The 18,983-nt window shown below is 37.7% G+C and overlaps 2 protein-coding genes across 2 annotated transcripts; both read left to right on the forward strand.

The window, feature by feature from the left end:
• Positions 1–1,744: 1,744 nt before the first annotated feature.
• sh2d5 (SH2 domain containing 5) lies at positions 1,745–9,414 on the forward strand. The gene is made up of 10 exons (XM_014988221.2): positions 1,745–1,991; positions 2,348–2,440; positions 2,514–2,594; positions 2,665–2,739; positions 2,949–3,095; positions 4,752–4,952; positions 5,227–5,410; positions 5,724–5,829; positions 5,939–6,098; positions 8,567–9,414. The coding sequence occupies exons 2-10, from the start codon at positions 2,390–2,392 to the stop codon at positions 8,756–8,758; spliced, it is 1,197 nt and encodes a 398-aa protein (XP_014843707.2). The 5' UTR covers positions 1,745–1,991; positions 2,348–2,389; the 3' UTR covers positions 8,759–9,414.
• A 386-nt stretch (positions 9,415–9,800) lies between these two features.
• Positions 9,801–18,498, forward strand: kif17 (kinesin family member 17). Its single transcript, XM_088005785.1, has 15 exons — positions 9,801–11,250; positions 11,398–11,544; positions 11,750–11,851; positions 12,887–13,076; positions 13,288–13,722; positions 14,103–14,182; positions 14,282–14,447; positions 14,569–14,660; positions 14,795–14,910; positions 15,967–16,195; positions 16,405–16,663; positions 16,784–16,842; positions 16,928–17,048; positions 17,364–17,366; positions 17,973–18,498. The coding sequence occupies exons 1-15, from the start codon at positions 11,020–11,022 to the stop codon at positions 18,122–18,124; spliced, it is 2,382 nt and encodes a 793-aa protein (XP_087861911.1). The 5' UTR covers positions 9,801–11,019; the 3' UTR covers positions 18,125–18,498.
• The last annotated feature ends 485 nt before the right edge of the window (positions 18,499–18,983 follow it).

Here is an 18,983-nt window from a genome sequence, read left to right on the forward strand (position 1 = left end):
CTTACTTATTTCACTTTATTCTTTTAATTTAACCTTGCATTCAACTCATTACCTTTTAAGTGCAATAAGCCACATTTAAATAATGTAACCTTATTCTAAAGACATGTCTTTCTTTTAGCACTAGAAAGAAATGTCCTTATTCATTCAATCATAAACTATTTCAAAATCTCCAGTGTCCAAATTTAGTTGAAGGCAAACTATTTTTTTATTATTAATAATTTTAAATGAGAGTAAAGCAGTCCAACATTGTGACTGCTTTACCTGTGTATTGATTGACTTGCACATAATCAAAACAGTTTTGAAAGGCCAGTTCAAGCAATTCCTTGTGCCTGGAATCACTTAAGGTTTGGATAAATGAGGATTTTGTCAGGAAGGGCATCTGACATAAAACCTAAGCCAAGTCAAATATGCAAATCACAAACATGGAGTGGTGAACCCTGAAGGAAAAAGCCAAGAGAAAAACATCGAGGAATCCATTATGGCATCGTTCTCGTTCTGTAATTATAAAATAAAGTTGGTTTGTATCAGAAATTGGATCTTGGTGTAGCATTTTAAGATTATCTTTAAATTGAAAATGAAAAGATATATTCATTCATTAGAAATGGTGATAAATTATGTTTATCCCTGTTAATTTTGATTATTTGTTTACATAAGATTTATAAAACATAGTGAGTGACACCCTCTACAAAATTAGGTAAACCACAAAAGCTCATAGCTAAAGAAACCACTTAGCTGCACCCAAACATATTCATGGAAGGTTGAATGGAAGGAAAAACTGCTAAAGAAAATGGTGTAGCAGAAGTCTGGGAACAAACCCATAGTTACTTCTGCTACATCTGTAGCAGTTTCTTGTCAAGCCACTCCTGAACCATTGTCAAAAACATCTTACCTAGACTAAGGAGACAATGACTCAACTGTTAAACTGGTTCAAAGTTCCATTTTCAGATAAGGGTAAAATTTGCATTTCATTATTAAGGCGAGGAAAACTGGAGAGGCAGGGTCCAGGTTTCCACAGTTAATGATTATTGGGCAGCAATGACTTTTGACTGTGGTCCACCGCGTTTCATTAAGTCCAAAACCAGAGCAACTGTCTGCCGCGACATTTTACAAGGCAAAGAGGAAGATGAGTGACACCACACCAAATCGATGGCATAAAAATTATTTCCAGTCGGCATTGTCTGTATTTAACAGCATGTGTAAATGATGTGATTGAAGACAGAGGCATGCCTATAATGTTTCCGCTTGCAGCTCAGAAGCTGCGATCCTGACTGAGTCATAATAATGTATAACTAAAATAATCACTTGAAATATGTCTGTCTATGATTATGCTTTTTAAAATAACTGCAAAAATACTTACCGTTTCGACGACAATGTAATTTTTAGAGATGCACCTGAAATCCCACAAACATACAGAGGCCAGAACATTATGACTCTGTATTAAGAGGGGACTTTTGCCACTTGGGTGCGCTCCTGTTCTTACGAACTTAGGCGAATGTAAATGTAAAAAAAAACAAACAAAAAAAACAACAAGTCTCACACTACAACAATATGAAGAGCTTTGTTTATTGTTCATTTGCTTTGCTAGTAGTTTCGGTGTTTGTTTTGAACTTCATGGTAATTTAGCCAAAACCCATCAGGACAGAACTTTTGAGGAGGACTTGCTTGAATGTTTTCATTGAACTCCCGAGTTTCGTGTTGAGCAAGAAGCAGGAATGTGTGAGGAGCTGCCTGGGAAAGAATTTCTGGGAAGAAACAGCTGGAGGGCGGGGGGTTGACTCAAACTGTTGTCTTCCGCTGTCTTGCATATTTTGAGAGAAAAAAAGGTTCATTTTCACCTTCCTCCACACAGCCACGCCTCGAACTAACTGCACACCTGAGTCACCGAGCAGCGGCAGCAGCAGCAGCAGCAGGTAAAGGTGAAGCGGCGTGTCTGCTGTCACAACCAGGTAGATAGTAGACGAAGATTGACATTGAGGTTCCGACTCAGAAACGTAAGTATCTGTGATTTTAAGTTTTTTCTTTTCGTTTTTCTTTTTCCTTTTGAGACCTGGCGGGCTGAAATTCAAGTCGAGACCTTTCAGCAAACTGAACGGAAATTGCTCAAGTTTACACGCCGCATTCTTGTGTTTTTCCTGGACATTTTGAGATGGACTTGGACAGTAATAACAAACAAAACATAAAGAGAGAAAAAAAAGCAATCTGCAGTGATTAAAATTGTGCAAAAGAAGGCGGAGTGAGCGCAGTGATCCTTCGTTTAACCGTTAATTAAAACTAACAGTTTTTAGATCTCCAAAGGGGACACAGTCCGGATTTTAACGTGCTAAGCATTTAACATCCTTTTGAACAGTTTTTCTAGGTGAGGTTTTTGTTTCTGGATAAAACAGGCAGCATGGAAGAGACCCCAACTACAGACGACGGCACAGTGACACGATCAGCAGAGGTATGAAAACTCATCACCTGTATATTGAAGTACATTTGCAGGTTTTCTTAAACTTGTCTTTTCTCTGGGAAAGTATGTTGGGTCGTTTCTTGTGGATGACTGCTGCTTGGATGATCAAATCAAGCAGCTGCACACACAGCTGAAGTACTTAAAGGTGAGCCCTTTGCTGAGATTTCAGTCATAGTTGTAAAAAGAAATCTAACGCAAATATTGTTGACAACCAGGCTTGCAAGAAAAGCAGGCCGGTAACCTTGAAGTTCTCACTCAAAGGGGTGAAAATTTATGATGAGGATGAAATGGTAAGTGTATTTTTTTTGTTGTTGTTGTTAAAAACATCCAGCATATCAACCTGCTTCAGCTTCTTTCAATCACAGCTGATTTTTAAAATAAGTCTTGACTTGATTTTATTGTGTAACTATCACAACCTGCATTGTTTCAAGTGTGGTTTCAAACAAATGACCTTTATGTTTCTGTTTGTCTGACTCTTTGATGTCTTCCTGGTCCAAAGACCCTCCTAATGGCTCATGCTTTGCGAAGAGTCTCTCTGTCCACCGCCCGCCCAATTGATGCCCAGTTTGCCTTCGTCTCCCATAACCCAGGCAGCACCTACGCTCAACTTTACTGCCATGTCTTTAACGCAAGACATGCCCGAGCGGTAAGGAATCTCTTCAGTCAGCCATTGAAAACAAAGAAACTATTGGGATAATAAAATGTTGCTCTGTGAATTTTCTGACTGAAAAACTGTGTAAATGTGCTTTGGGAACTTTTATTACAGAAATGATGACATTTAAACTTGATTTTTCTAAAACGTTATACATGATATAGAAGTTTAAACTACGTTACTGCATACACTTTCCAGCATTTTGAATAACAAACAAAGAAAACTAGAAATCACAAACAAATGTATTTGATCCCAACAGGACACTCAAGTAACTTTGGGGGGAAAAAAATCAGGTTCTATGACTAACATGAGACGGAGCATGTAGACTAACCATGTGCGTGTTATATGATAACCTATGATAATGTTCTTTTACATAGAGAATAATTATGCAGAGGCATAACCTGTAATTTTGGAAAGAACGTTATGTTACCCTCAAGGCGAAACATCAGAGGATAAGTTATTTTAACAGAAAAGGCTACATTTGAAAAAGAAGTTTATAAAAAAAAAGAAAAGATATTTCAAAATGAGAAGGATCTTAAAAAAATTGTACAAAATTTGACATTTAGAAAGAATGGACATACAGTGGAAACCAGATATTTATACACACTGTATGAAAAGATACACAGCCTTTTTCCCTTCCTTTGTTTGACATAACCAGCCTTAATCATACCATTTTAGGTCAGCTAGGATTACCAAAACTATTTGAGAGTTTATATACAGTTAGCTTACTATGCTGCTAAACATTCTGGGAAAGCCTTGTGCTTGATTATGGCTTTGTAAGCTTCTGGAATTCAGTTCACAATATTTGAGTAAATTGGAGCAACACCTTTGGATGTATTTTAAGACGATGTCTGAAACACCATTTTTCCTGGTGTGAGATCACAGAGAAATTAGATAAGATATCAGGAAGATAACTGTGGCTCTCCACAAAGCCTGGTTCATCCTCAGGTGCAAATTCCAAATGATTTACGTTGATCCGTTCAAACAGTTTTATCCAAGTATAAACAATGGTTTTATCCAATGGTATGATGTCTAGCCATCATACCATTAAGGAGGAGATGGGTTCTGTGTTAAAGAGATGTCTGGGTTTTAGTGAAAGTGCCGCAGTCGCATAAGTTGGGTATGCAACACTGACTAAAACATCACTCAGAGAGGAAGAAGCCAGTAATAAAAAAATTTATATAGCCAGGTATAATATATATGTTAATAGCTTTATTGTGGTAATATAAAGTGATTTATCGAAGAACCAGGTAATTAATATTTTTGTGGTGTGCAGTTCCTTGAGAGAACCTGCTACATTTGGATTTGAACCTGCTACAAGAACATGTAGCAGGTTCTTGAGAGAACCTGCTACATGTATCAGACTAACTCATGAGTTTATTATTGCCTTCAGTGTTCCTGACAGAACAAAACTGGAGAGCAAATTAAACTCATGCACTGTCTGCTAACTAGAATTAACTTCTTGTACTTACTTTCTTCAGATGCTTTAAAAGTCCTGTTTATGGCTTTACATAAAACTACTTTCTCCCACTCTCCCTCTAGGTTAAATTCAGGAGTTTAGAAATTCTGCAAAATAGTGTTGAAGTCTATTTATAAGTTATAAGCTGGAGAACCAAATTTTAAATTTTCTCTCTACCTTATTTCTCACAGGCCCAGTTCTTGAATTTGCTGCTCTGCCGATGTTTCCAATTGTTTTATTTGGAGAAACATCCAGAAGAGGCAGAAGAAAGCTCCAATGGGTCATTGCCTCGGCGTAACCCCTCGCTGCTCAACCACGGCTTCCCTCTTAGCGTCAGTGCCCTAGTTTCCTTTAGAAGAGCCCCTTTTCGAGGACTGTGGTTAAGCGCAAAGGTTTGGAACCTCAACGTTTCCATCTACTAAACATTTAATTAAATTGTGAAACGATTGTTTGCACAATACATTACTTTTGACAGATTTGTGCATTGTTTGACACATTGTTTCCAAAGATCTAAATTGGCTTGAAATTCTATTTACTTTTAATTAAATAAAGCTTGGCTATAAACAATCCACAAGGTTAAAACAACAAATGACATCCTGGTTAAGGTGTAAAAAAAATGTACACCACATGCACTAGATGACCTTTTTTGATTTGTTTTTAATTTAGAAATCTAAGAAGTCGTCCTTTGACCTTCCTGACAGCCAAGATGACGTTTTTTCCTCCTCCTCACCCTCACTGACGCGGAAGAAAGTCATCCGCGCTAAAGGACTACATTCTGGAGCTTACCGCTCCTTCACTTTCACGCCACTCAAACAGCGCAGCGTTCACGAGCATCTAAGTGTGTCACAAGGTGGGCCAAGAGTTCACAGAGCGCTATCAAGAGTCAAAGAAATGATTAGGTAAAGCAGACTGTTCGGTGTTATGTGCAGGGCTGTTACTCACTGTTGTGGTGTGGATGATGAGCTCACACATGGCTTAAACATTTCCTCAGTTTGTCACGGTTTGGTTTACGTTCACAACTGTTACCGTTAAGAACGGACACACACTGGCTGCCTTCCAACACTAACAATTCTCATGGAGTGTCTTTCTTTTCCCTCCCTTGGGATAGAGGGAAATTTAAATTGATTACACATTTTGTTCTTATATACTCTTTTCTGAAACAGGAAAGGGTCAAGACAAAGTGCCAGTGAGGAGATCCCGGGCTCCAAGTTTAGCCGAAACAGAGGAAGCATTGGCTCAGGCTGTGTGGAGCTGGGCTGGTCTTGCAACGTAAGTATATCAAAGTTCTTTAAGTATCTTGCTTTCACAGTTCCTTTGTGTTTGTAATGCATCAGAGTTTGTGTTTTTTTGTTTTGTTTTTTTTTCTCTGCGGTTGCAGTGAGAGCAGCTACTCCCTCCTTGCAGATGATGTCATGGGATCATACCTTCTGTGCCCTCATCCTAAAAAACCTAAAAGTGGTTCCCTTATCGTTCGCTGTCCCTCTGGCCTGACCACCCACCTAATAGAAAACACTCGTAAAGGGAAGTTCATGCTGGAGGTAATCTTCATAACACGTGATCACTATACTTGTTTGCCAACAAAAAGTACACAGTTATGCAGTGCTAAACTATTGATAAATTTATATAATTCCATAATGGGTACAGTGCCATGAAAAAGGATTTTATCCCTCATAATGGTTTTTCATCACTCTTATGTTTCAGATTATCAAGCAGTTTTTAATATCAGAAAAATATAACCTAGGTAAACACAAAACTAGTTTTTAAAATAATAATAATGTAATTTAAATTCAGGAAAAAATATCCAAACTAACTGGGCTGTATGTAGGAAAAAAATAACTCGCCAAACTAACTGGGCTGTATGTAGGAAAAAAATAACTCGCCAATTCTGACAGAAACAACTATTGTTGGCTTGTAAAGACTGGCTTTATTTGGTGGTTTTAGATCTCAGAAATTTTAACCATTCCAAAACTTTCATTTAATTAAAATTTTTCTGTTCACCTATAACAGAGTGGAACTCTTTGAAGAAGACATTATCCCATTTTCCCTTTGGATTTTCTGTTGTAGTTAAGTTTTAAGTTATTGGGGGTTTACTGGTATGTTTTGGCACAATTTCCATACGGTTCTGGAACAGGATTTCAGTTCTGCCAAGTCTCAACAATAACCCATAGCAACTTCTTGATTTCGTTCCTTACAACTAAAAACTTTAGTTGTAGATTTGCTGCTGTGCTTCATATCACTTTCTTGTTGCATGACCCAGTTTTAGCTGCCAAACAGCTGGCCACAAATTTGACTTTAGATTACCCTAGGTTACAGAGGAGACGACGGTCAATAAATCGCTGCATGGTGCCCAGTAATGTTGGCAAAAAACAACCCTAACCCCATGACCCACCCACTGTGCTTAAACGTTTATGTTGTAATGCTGTTTAATGTTAATTGACCACGATGCCATTTATTATTTCCCAAATATTTCAGTTTTAAAGATCCAAAAGAATAACCTATAAAATGTCATGTGCAGTTCTTCATCTGAGAACTGTAATTTATATAAAAAAAATTCCCCTCTCACCCTCCGTGGGTGGTCTCTTTCATCCTCTGAGCTCGGGTCCTCTACCAGAGGCCTGGGAGCTTGAGGGTTCTGCGCAGTATCTTGGCTGTGCCTAGAACTGCACATTTCTGGACTGAGATGTCTGATGTTGTTCCTGGGATCTGTTTGAGCCACTGCTCCAATTTGGGGGTGACTGCCCCGAGGGCCCCGATGACCACAGGCACCACTGTGGTCTTCACCTTCCAGGCCTTTTCCAGTTCCTCTCTGAGGCCCTGGTATTTCTCCAGTTTCTCATGCTCCTTCTTCCTGATGTTGTGGTCACTTGGTATTGCTACATCCACCACAACGGCTTTCCTCTGTTCTTTGTCCACCACCACAATGTCCGGTTGGTTCGCCATTACCATCTTGTCTGTCTGGATCTGGAAGTCCCACAGGATCTTAGCTCGGTCATTCTCCACCACCTTTGGGGGTGTCCCCCATTTTGACCTCGGGGCTTCCAGTCCATATTCTGCACAGATGTTCCTGTACACTATGCCCGCCACTTGGTTATGTCGTTCCATGTACGCTTTCCCTGCCAGCATCTTGCACCCTGCTGTTATGTGCTGGACTGTCTCAGAGGCCTCCTTGCACAACCTCCACCTTGGGTCTTGTCTGGTGTGGTAGATCTGAGCTTCTATTGCTCTGGTGTTTAGGGCCTGTTCCTGGGCGGCCAGGATGAGGGCCTCCGTGCTGTCCTTGAGTCCAGCTTTCTCCAGCCATTGGTAGGATTTCCTGATATCAGCCACTTCAGTTATTTGTCGGTGGTACATCCCATGTAGGGGCTTGTCCTCCCATGATGGTTCCTCCAGCACCTTGTCCTCTGTTCCCCATTGCCTGAGACATTCGTTGAGCACATCGTCCGTTGAGGCTTTGTCCTTGATGTATTTATGGATCTTGGATGTCTCATCCTGGACAGTGGCTCTCACACTCACTAGTCCTCTGCCTCCTTCCTTACGGCTCGTGTACAGTCTCAGGGTGCTGGATTTGGGGTGGAACCCTCCATGCATGGTTAGTAGCTTCCGAGTCTTAACATCCGTGGCCTTCATCTCTTCCACTGGCCAGCTAATTATTCCGGCAGGGTATCTGATTACTGGCAAGGCATAGCTGTTTATTGCACGGATCTTGTTCTTGCCATTGAGCTGGCTTCTCAGGACTTGCCTTATTCGTTGGAGGTATTTGGCTGTGGCTCCTTTCCTTGTGACCTCATATATATATATATATATATATATATATATATATATATATATATATATATATATTCAAGCAAACTAGAATTTTGGTACCCTATGTAAAATGTTGCAAGCTTTTTGCATAAAAAGGAAAATAATTTCCCTTTTAATGCAAAAAGTTGTCAAATGTTTAAAATAAATATTAAGAACAACATTGTCTAATTTTAATTGTGATTTTTGTTTTTCTTTGTGGCAGAAATGCAGGAGAGAATTTCATTCCCTCGGCGAACTCATTGAATACTACTCGGTGACCCCGGATGAGCTGCCTTGTCAACTGTGCTGTGCACGTGTGAACCACTGTTATGAGTGGGAAGAAAATACCAACACACATCAAGCTGCAAAACCACGTAAAAGCTCAACCAAAGCCGGAGTTAAAAGTTCTCACTAAAAGGGAAAGGCAATAAACCCTGAGGAATTGGCTGCCAAGATGAGATGATTCAAAATAAGAGAATCTCTTTCTTTTGCACATTTTTTTTTTTTTTTTTTTTTAGCATTTTCACGTGGTATATTATGTATGTTTCACTCTTTAAAACACAGTGCCCCAATTATCAGTGTTGGCACATGTCTATGCTTTTGTATGCGCCAGATTCCATCAGGGCAGCTTATTTGTCAAAGATAATGTCGAGTGCTTGCAGCTTTTATGTAAAGTAAGTTTTTAAAGTATTTTTACATACCTGTAAGGCGTTTGACGGTTAAATGTTTTTAGATATACCCCTTTTAAGTGTGGATTTTATGACTGTCTTAACCCCCCACCCCCAATCTTCTTAAGATGTTACCTCACTACATGACCATGTTTTACTCTGATTGTCCTTATATAATCTGTGTTTAAGAGATTGTAATATGATATTGCACTTTATTGCCAGTCCATCATATTGTGTGCAGTTTAATGTAACAAAGTTTAGAGCACATCAAGATTGTCTATGATGGTGGAAGATTTCTAGTCCATCATTTCTGATTAGTTATTTCTATGTCAGCATACTTTTTTTTTTATCTCCATTTTACAATAAATAATGGACCATCTTTTTAGTCCACATCTCAGTAAAATATGTGTGCTATCATTTATGGTTCCACTTTTAGCCTTGAATTACATGAATTAAATGCAACATTTTACTCAACATTGGATTATAATTCAATGTTGCATTTTCTTTTTTAATGTTTGACAAAAAAGCATTGGGTTACATTTACAACAGTAAGATAAGACAGCTTAATTTTTTTGATGCCGTAAATAATTTTTCTGGGTTTTTTTTCTCTCTGAGAAGCAAATTATAAAAGAATAGTCATTTTGATCTCTTGTTTCAATGCATATAAATACTTCAGATTAAGCTAAATCTTCAAAAGATCAATGAGTTTTTCATTAATGCTCATTTGTGAGCATTGCTGCCATATTATTAAGTTAGATATGTTTCCAACAGTGAGTCTCTTGATTTGCATTGTGGTATTTGCTGCACATCCCCTCAAAGCAGTTCCTATTTGTTTATTTGCAACTTAGATTGACATTTAAAATTTCCCACAAATTACATAAAACCAGAATAGTCAGATTTTAATTTATTCATAATTCTAATAGTTTACTTTCTCTAAGCATTTGGAGTAAGTGATTCACTTCCTCCAAACTGTTTGAATTGAAACTGAAAATTGAAATTCCTTTTAGAAATTACTTATAAGGTTTCTTTAAAAACATACAAACTCATGGTCCATTTTTTATTCATGGTTTTTGTCATTAGTTGTACAAATCTGTTATGCAGTGATGAACTTGATCAACCAAAAACAATCCCCCCAAAAAATATTTCAGCTAAGTGATTCACTTTCTTAAATTGCTGCAAAGGTTGGAATATCAGTAATTACAATATCCCCACAAACTGGTAGAAATTATTTTCGTGATTAATATGCTTGGTATTAAGCAGCTTCTCAAATGTTCTTAAATTACCCCAGATGTTTTTCTTAATGTAATATTTTTCATGAAAAACCTACATAGGTCAAATTATTATTTTTTTATGTGTAGGGTTTCTGAAATTTGTACCACTCATTATCACACCAAAAACAACCAACAAATAGCTGAGCTTCAATTTTGTATTAAAAAGAAATCAAGGCAAAAATCATTTCTAATTAACTGTCTCATTGCCTTTCAGCAATTCCAGGGAAAGAAGAAAAGGAACATTGAGAGAACGTCTAAGATTTCTAAAAACTAAAAAAATAAAAAAAAAGTTATAAAATGAATTTTAAAGTATTGTTAGGCTTCTTGAAGTTTTAAAAAAAAAAAGAATAATACTCGGAACTTACAGGTTTGTGTCCTTTAGTTTTCTTCCTTTCCAAGATGGCCGCCAGTTTCGGCCGCTTTGACTCGGATTGGGCCTTTAAGGTTGCTAGGTAACGTTAGAACGCTACCAAGAGAAGAAGACCCGAGACGTAGAAGCAGTGGGATCCAACACTGTTTCTGGCGGTCAGCAGATGCATAAATATTTCTGTATTCTGTATTTGCTAACCTCTATGTCGGGAAGAAAATTGTTAATATAATTCTTCTAGCAGTTAGTCGTTGAGTCTTGTTGCTTCTGACTTTTATTAAGTATCTTTTCATAAGACCTAAGCTTGTCCTCAGTTAGCAATAACTGTTTCTAACCCCATTGTCACCTGCTGTGAGGTGGATGTTAAGCTATGGGTTCAGAGTCAGTGAAGGTCGTGGTGAGGTGCAGGCCGCTGGATGACAGGGAGAAGACTCTCGGCTGTAAGATGGTTCTGTCCATGGATGTCCACCGGTGCCAGTGCTTCATTGAAAAGCCCGGGGCAGTGGAGGAGCCACCCAAACAGTTCACTTTTGATGGAACCTACTACATTAATCAAACTACTGAGCAGCTGTACAACGAGATTGCCTATCCTTTGATTGAGGTAAGCAGCTATAAATAAATGAATAATGAATAATCAGCCTTATGTAGGTCAAATGGTTGTTACTTGACCCTCTCAGTCACCTTACCTTATGATTGCATCGAAGTTGCAACTGTGTTTTGATCTTTTAACACAGATGTATTTATGCAGGGTGTTACTGAGGGATACAATGGCACGGTTTTTGCCTACGGGCAAACTGGAAGTGGAAAATCTTTCACCATGCAGGGGGTGTCTGAACCTGCAACTCAGAAAGGTGTAATACCACGAGCTTTCGAACACATTTTTGAGAGCATTCAGGTATGACAGTAATCTCCCTACCCCCCCCCCTTTTTTTTTTCCAGCTATGTCTCAGATTTAATTTGTTGTTTTAGTCTTTTCTAAAACAACAAACAGGGGCACTGGGCACGTATGAAGCACACTTAGTTATAGTTATTGCCCAGACTTGCCTAAGCTGTGTTTGCTTAGGAAGAGTAACTGTGCTTAATATTTGTGTGCAATATAGTGTGCTGAAAACACAAAATTCCTTGTGAGGGCCTCGTACCTGGAGATTTACAATGAGGAAGTAAGAGACCTTTTGGGAAGTAACACCAAACAGAAACATGAGGTTAGTCTTTGTTTTTTTGTTTTGTTTTGTTTTTTTAACAAATTAAATATATTTAATTAATTATATGTATTGCATATATTTCAAGCATTTATTCCTGTTGTGATGGTTATTTTTTACACAAAATAAAAAGCCAAAATCCAGTTTCTCAAAAAATTTTTATATCAGATCAATAAGAAGAAAGGAGACATTTCTACAACTAAAGTGCAATCTAAAGTGTGATCATGTTATTATGCCTATGCTGTCATTGGGAAGATTGCTGACTTAACATTATCCAGCAGACAGTCACTGACACCATCCACTAGCAGGGTAAAAATGCTGTTGTAGAAGCTGGTTATTTTAAAAGATCTGTATTCAAATATGTTATTGGAAAGCTGAATGGAAGGAAAAATGCACTTAAAAATGCAGTGCGGAAGCATCTAAAATATCCACATTGTGATTGTGAAGCAAAGCTAGTTAAAGTTAAATCTTACCCACATCATCTGTTCCTCATATTAGCGTTTCCTGAACCAATTGCAATATTAAAAATATCTGACCTGCAGCTAATTAAGGATTGAACTGCTGTGTAATGGTGCAAAGTGCTTTTTATAAACTAAAGTCAATTTAACATTTTTTAAAAATTAGATTTATTTCTCATTCCATTTCATTTGTTAATGACCTCCATGCTATGAAAAACACCTACTCAATAATTCATTCAAGGATACTTTTCAGTAGGCCCAAATTTTTTTTTTATTATAATATACGTATATATTTTAATTTTTTACTGGATTTCTGCCAAATTATTAAGAGATAATCATCAAATGATCTCATTTTTAAAACAATCCCTGAAATAAAATTCTGGTGATATTCTAATTCACGTACATGTACTTATAATTATAATCAATTTGCTTATTTGTATCTTGATATCTATGCACAACACTTACTGCTCATGTTACCATAGTAATGTGAACTGAAGTTTTTTGAAGAGGTCAAGGTGTTTTAAGAGGATAATGGAATTGCATTAAGTGTGTGTTTTTATTACGCTGTTTGAATGGCTAGCTGAAAGAGCACCCGGAGTGTGGGGTGTTTGTGCAGGACCTCACCATGCACACGGTGCACAGCGTAGGGGAATGTGAAAGAATCATGGAGCAAGGCTGGAAGAACCGGGCAGTGGCTTGCACGCTGATGAATAAAGACTCCTCCCGCTCCCACTCCATCTTCACCATCCATTTGGAGATCTGCAACACTGGTAAACATACAATCATTTATACAGAGACTTTGACTAAGCCCTGTCTCATTTGTGCTATTTTGATCTTACTTTGCTGTTCTTAAACATTTATTTTTCTATGCTGTGGCATGATTTTAAAGTTGCTTCACTAGTTTATTTTATTTTGGTTTATTGCTTGAGGACAGATAACTTTTTCTGTTTTTTTTTTTTTTTTAATCAACCAAATATTCAGATGCAGCCGGTCAAGATCATATACGAGCAGGCAAACTTAACCTTGTAGATCTGGCAGGAAGTGAGCGTCAGTCCAAAACCGGTGCCACCGGAGAGCGACTCCGTGAGGCCACAAAGATCAATCTCTCCCTCTCAGCTCTGGGCAATGTCATCTCTGCCCTGGTGGTCGGCCGCTCCAAGCACATCCCATACCGGGACTCCAAGCTGACCAGACTGCTGCAGGACTCTCTGGGAGGAAACACACGGACATTGATGATCGCCTGCCTCTCACCTGCTGATAACAACTATGAGGAGAGCCTGAGCACTCTGCGCTATGCAAACCGGGCCAAGAGCATCCAGAACAGACCTCGAATCAACGAAGACCCCAAGGATGCTCTGCTGCGAGAGTATCAGGAGGAGATCAAGAAGTTACGGGCCCTCATCACAGGCCAGCTAGGTATCTCTGACCTTTAATGTAAAGCTAGCCGTATTACAGAGCTGTCGTGCCTTGTAAAGTTTTTTTTTTTTTGTTACAATTAAATGTTTCAGATCGTTAAATTTTTATATCAATTAAAGTTTAATGCTTAAAGTCCTCTTATATGGATTTAATCCAGAATTTGACTATACCACTCCATACATCACACTACAACCACCATGCGGTGACAGAAAAAAAAGGCTTATTTTTGTTTGCTATTAAAATGTGTGTAAGAAGTTAAACAGTTTTTCAAGACTTTGTGTTCATGTTTTTAAAATTGAATAATAATAAAAAGTAATCAAATAAAGATTGTAGGAGACAGTCTGTTTTTAATTAGCCTTTTCCTTTAAATTTTTCTACAGCTCTTCTGACTAGTCAGCCTGCAGATGCTCTTTCAAGGTTGCCACCCAACGCTGATGAAACAAAGGACAAGATTAAAGAGGCAAACAGACGATTCCCAGACCGACATATCAATGCACATTGAAGTAGCCGTTACACAACAACCAGTTGATTGATGGCTCTTCTTCTACTGTCTCCACAGGAGTACGAAGAAAAGCTGGCAAAATTGCGGGCCGAGTACAATGCAGAGCAGGAGTCCAAAGCAAAGCTGCAGGCAAACATTATTGCTCTGCAGCTCTCATATGAATCAAAGCTGTCTAATCTGGAGAAGGCCAAAGCCAGCAGGGGGCGCTCTGACCCTATGAAAGGTAAAAGGAACATTTCTTCCATGTTCTTTTTACAATACATCTGTACAGGAGGATGATAATGTTCCTTACTATGCCTCTGCTACATTTAAATTTAATAACTTTTTCTCCTTTTCAACATAAGTAAGCTCCAACTGCAAAGATGTAGATGAAGAGAAAGAGAGCACACCCAACACTGATGAAATCAGTCTCTCTACAAGTACTTCACTGGGAAAGGTATGGTCATTCTAATGTGACTAAATGATAAAAAGCCCAGATGTAATTCTGAAAGGGATTAAAAAAAAAGAAAATAATAACCCACATTACAATAAATCCTTTTTTTTTTCTGTGTCATCATATTGCTGAGGCAGCCTGATGTGTCATGTGCTGCAGTCAGCGCTCAAAAAAATCCAATTGGAAATGAGCTCACAGACTCAACTGATACCAAATCAAATGAGCCTCTGGACCAGAAACATGTTCTGGAAAGGTATGTGTTCTCATCTTAAATTTTATATTTTGCACTTTATTTACAAAATGTTGTGTGTTCTATATTGATAATTATTAATATTTGTCCAAGCAAGGCCTCTGTATATATGCACAGAGCACAGCAAAAGTGTGAATTGCAAAAAAAAAAAAAAAAAAAAAAAATATATATATATATATATATATATATATATATATATATATATATATATATATATATATATATATATATATATATATATCCTCTTACACCCTCAGGGGGTAGAAATAAATTTAAACTTAACATTTTGGGCAAAACCTTTATGCGGAATAGTTTTTGAAAGATTAAAGCCTCTTTTAGCGGATAATAAAAAATAAAAAAGAATTTAAAGGCACGTGGAGCCTTTGTTTACAGAGCGAGCCGAGCTCACGTGGCAGCTGGACCCACCGGTGGGTCCGTCGGGTTCTAGGGGATATATATATATATATATATATATATATATATATATATATATATATATATATATATATATATATATATATATATATATATATATATATATATATATATATACACACAAATTTCTAAATCATTCACCAAAAAAAAAACAAAAAACAAAAAACCTGAAAAGTGTGACGTGCATGTATATTCAGTATCCCTAGTTCACCTGAATAAAATCTGGTTCAACTAATTGCCTTTAGGAGACTTCCACTTACTATGTAAATTAGTGCTGCAAACTTCAGCTGTGTGTAATATGAATAGAGCTGTTGTGTGAAGGTGTTGGAAGTTTGTTAGAAACATCAATAGAAAAATGTGTGTGTGTGTGTGTGTGTGTGTGCGTGCGTGTGTGTGTGTGTGTGTGCACATGCCGTGCATATGTGTGTGTGTTTGAAAACTAAAAATCTTTAAAATCACATTTCCTTCTTTCCACTTCACTAATATGCAGGCGTTGATTCATTACATAGGATTCCAAATGAATACTTTGATTGTTGCAGTTCTTATATTAACCACAACAATACTTTTGGTAAGCACCAAATGTACTGTTGTTCTGATGATTTATTTCTTCATTTATCGTTCAAGACTACAGAAACTAGAACAGGAAGTAATAGGAGGGGAGCAGGCCAGGAACAAAGAGTTACAGCAGAGACATCGGCAGAGGAAGAAGTTCGCAGATCAGAGAAAAGCCCAGCTCATCAATGCACTCTCAGAAGACAGTGAGGAGAGTGACAGTGTGTTATTGAAAGTGTACAATTCAATCCAGGAAGAAGTTCATGCCAAAAGCCAGATACTGTCCAGAGTCCAGGGTAAGGTAAGGCAGTAGGTTCAGGTGCAGAACCTGAAGAACTTCTGTGAAATTTAAAAGGAATCAAACCTGGAGCTGTTTGAGCTCTTACTGTTTTATTGTGTTCAAAATTAAATTCTACATACTACAGTTTACATGTTATTTTTACTGGATAAATACTTCTTTTTTTTGTTTGTTTTTGACTAAGCCAAGATTAAATTATTTTGTTCTAACAGTTGAAAGCAGCCAAACTGGAGATTCGCGACCTGCAGGTGGAGTTTGAACTGGAGAGGAACGATTACCTGGCAAACATCCGCCGGCTTGAGAGGGAAGGCCAGCTGCTGAACTGTCTGCTGGAGCGCATGGTGCCACTGGTACGCCGAGACTGCAACTACAGCAACCTGGACCGTGTGAAGAAAGAAGCTGTTTGGGATGAGGATAGTTCCACCTGGAAGCTGCCAGATGTGATGGTGCAAAAAACAACTCTGCCGTCAGGTAAGGAATATGATGCAGTGGCGTGGTGAAACTTTTAAACACTTTTAAACTAAATCCAAGTGTGAACTCCGTCATTTTTTGAAGACTTCTTTTTCTGCTTGTTCTGCTTTTTTGTAACAGTGACTCCAAATCCTTCATCCCGCAGAGATTCAGGTTCTGATCATGCAGAGTCGCTTACGGTGTGTAAATTTATTGATCGTCTTTGCCATCAAATACACACTGTTAATTAAACTTTAAAACACAAGTGTATGTTTACATATACAGGTTGAAGAGGACAGGTACAAAGAAATGCTAAATCGCAAAGACAGTGAGAATATTGCCAGCAACTACTTTAAGTCAAAAAGAGCCAGTCAGCTGCTGAGCGGTGATGCTGTTAAAGGACATGGTGAGTCAATCATCAGTGCAGACATTAATAATGCAAAAGGAACCGATTGTGCTAAATTCTTATGTAGCATGTTTTTATACTTCTAGTTGGGTCTCAACTGCTACCAAAAAACAGATTTTTTAAGCTGAGTAGCTTAAAAAATCTACTCAGCCACTTTTTGGCTGTAAGTTAATGTTTTATGGTATCTGGAAAATCAAAAAAAACTCCTGATTGTTGAGTCACATTCCATGGACACTGTGCCGTTACCTAGCAACCCCAGACAATCTCAGCCCTGTTACCTAGCAACTCACGCTGAGCACCAGCATTTTTGGTCAGCTGGTTTTAATTATAACAATACATTTTATTTATAGGAGCCTTTCTCAAAACTCAATTAAAAGATACAGCAATAAAAATAATAAAACCACTTCAACAGAAAGAGCTATAGGCATCAAATAGAATAAGCATTTGTAATTATTATTACAAATGCTTATTTGGATTTAAAGTGACAAGAGACCATAAGACCGTCTCTTTCTTAATAGAGCTCAAAATAGGCAGAATGGACCAGACCAAAATCTCATTATCTAAAAATTATTTTGTGTAAAAAAAATTTAATGAAAATATTTTGTATAGCCCAAAGATCTATCCTGACTTGTTTAAGGAAGCACAATAGGTCACTTTTAAGCAGAGTGTTACTTTCTTTTGTTTGTCCATGATTTAACAGCTGAGAGTGTTTTTTTTAACATTGTAATGAAGCTACAATATTACTTAAACCATGTCAGCTTATTTAGAAAATCAAGGTTCATTGAACATTTATTCTTACCTTTACAATGAACACATACATCGTAATGTGAAAAAGAGGTAACTATTACCCGTTTTACTTCCTTTTGTCTTCTCCTTCCATTTCTCTCCTTTTCTTTCACTCATTCTCTTCCACTGGTTCTGCAGGCTACCATTCTGTGAACGGTATGAACCCCTCTACCAGATCAGACCCTGTCCTGCCTCGGCCCTTTCGCCTAGAATCTCTGGAAGTCTCGGTGCCCAACGGGAAGCCGAAGCGCAGAAAAAGCAAGTCTCACATTCACAGTGAAGGGACATAAAGGGACTTTGGCGTTTCAAACAGGAAGCTGACCTCATAAACATTTGATTTTGACTCAAAAGAGTTTGTATACTGGGATAAAATAAAATATTGATTGCTAGCAACCTACTTTTTTTGCATCTTTTATCTGGGATTGTAACAGTACAATCCCAGATTTATTTATCTATTTACTTAAAAGTTTGATTTGCTCAGTTAAGTTGCTTTAGTATATAATTTGCTGTATTTTTAACAGTGTAACTTGTGCCATTTAGTTGAAACAAAAACTATTAAGAAATAGCTCTGAGCCATCGTATAGATACATAGATATATCTCCTTTGCTCTCTCCCAGCAAATGCACACTCAGAATTACTGTGATTAAACTGGATTTATGCTACATTGTGATTTACTGTATTTTTTATAGCATGCTTAGTCCATTTTGACACACTAGTAGCACACCCCCAGTGTCTGCTGCTCATCTGCTTCAGGGTTTAATGTTCAGAGATATTATTCAGCATACTTTCATTATAATAATTGTTATATTTGAGTTCCTGTTGATATCAGAGGTCGGAGGAGAAATGGGCAGACTGGTTTAAGCTGATAGGAAGGCTACTAGACATTTTTGTCCACACAACTCTTGGTCACTGTAATCCTCTTTTTTTCTCATTCTGATGCTCTGTTTGTCTAAATACATTGAGTTGTCAGTGTGGTATTGATGGATTTCCATATACATTCCTAATAAAGTGGCCAGTGAGGATATTTTATCACTTGCATTAACATTGCAGATGCACTTTATTCCCACTTCTTTTTCCGTACTGATAAACTTAGTCCTTCCTGAACTCTGTGTTGAGTTCAGATTTGGCTTTTTTTTTTTCAAAGGAAAC

The sequence above is a fragment of the Poecilia mexicana genome, unplaced genomic scaffold (assembly GCF_051168715.1).
Source record: "Poecilia mexicana isolate PSO_F unplaced genomic scaffold, ASM5116871v1 scaffold_5, whole genome shotgun sequence".
In the NCBI taxonomy this organism is placed as follows: domain Eukaryota; kingdom Metazoa; phylum Chordata; class Actinopteri; order Cyprinodontiformes; family Poeciliidae; genus Poecilia; species Poecilia mexicana.

What these genes read in the sequence shown, in the direction of transcription:
- sh2d5 (XM_014988221.2), top strand. Translation starts at nt 2,390, where the DNA reads ATGGAAGAGACCCCAACTACAGACGACGGCACAGTGACACGATCAGCA. An exon ending in CACAGCTGAAGTACTTAAAG is followed by an intron (nt 2,595 to 2,664) that starts GTGAGCCCTTTG and finishes GTTGACAACCAG; the next exon opens with GCTTGCAAGAAAAGCAGGCC. An exon ending in AAGGGAAGTTCATGCTGGAG is followed by an intron (nt 6,099 to 8,566) that starts GTAATCTTCATA and finishes TCTTTGTGGCAG; the next exon opens with AAATGCAGGAGAGAATTTCA.
- kif17 (XM_088005785.1), top strand. Translation starts at nt 11,020, where the DNA reads ATGGGTTCAGAGTCAGTGAAGGTCGTGGTGAGGTGCAGGCCGCTGGAT. An exon ending in CAAGTACTTCACTGGGAAAG is followed by an intron (nt 14,661 to 14,794) that starts GTATGGTCATTC and finishes TTGCTGAGGCAG; the next exon opens with CCTGATGTGTCATGTGCTGC. An exon ending in CAGAAACATGTTCTGGAAAG is followed by an intron (nt 14,911 to 15,966) that starts GTATGTGTTCTC and finishes TTATCGTTCAAG; the next exon opens with ACTACAGAAACTAGAACAGG.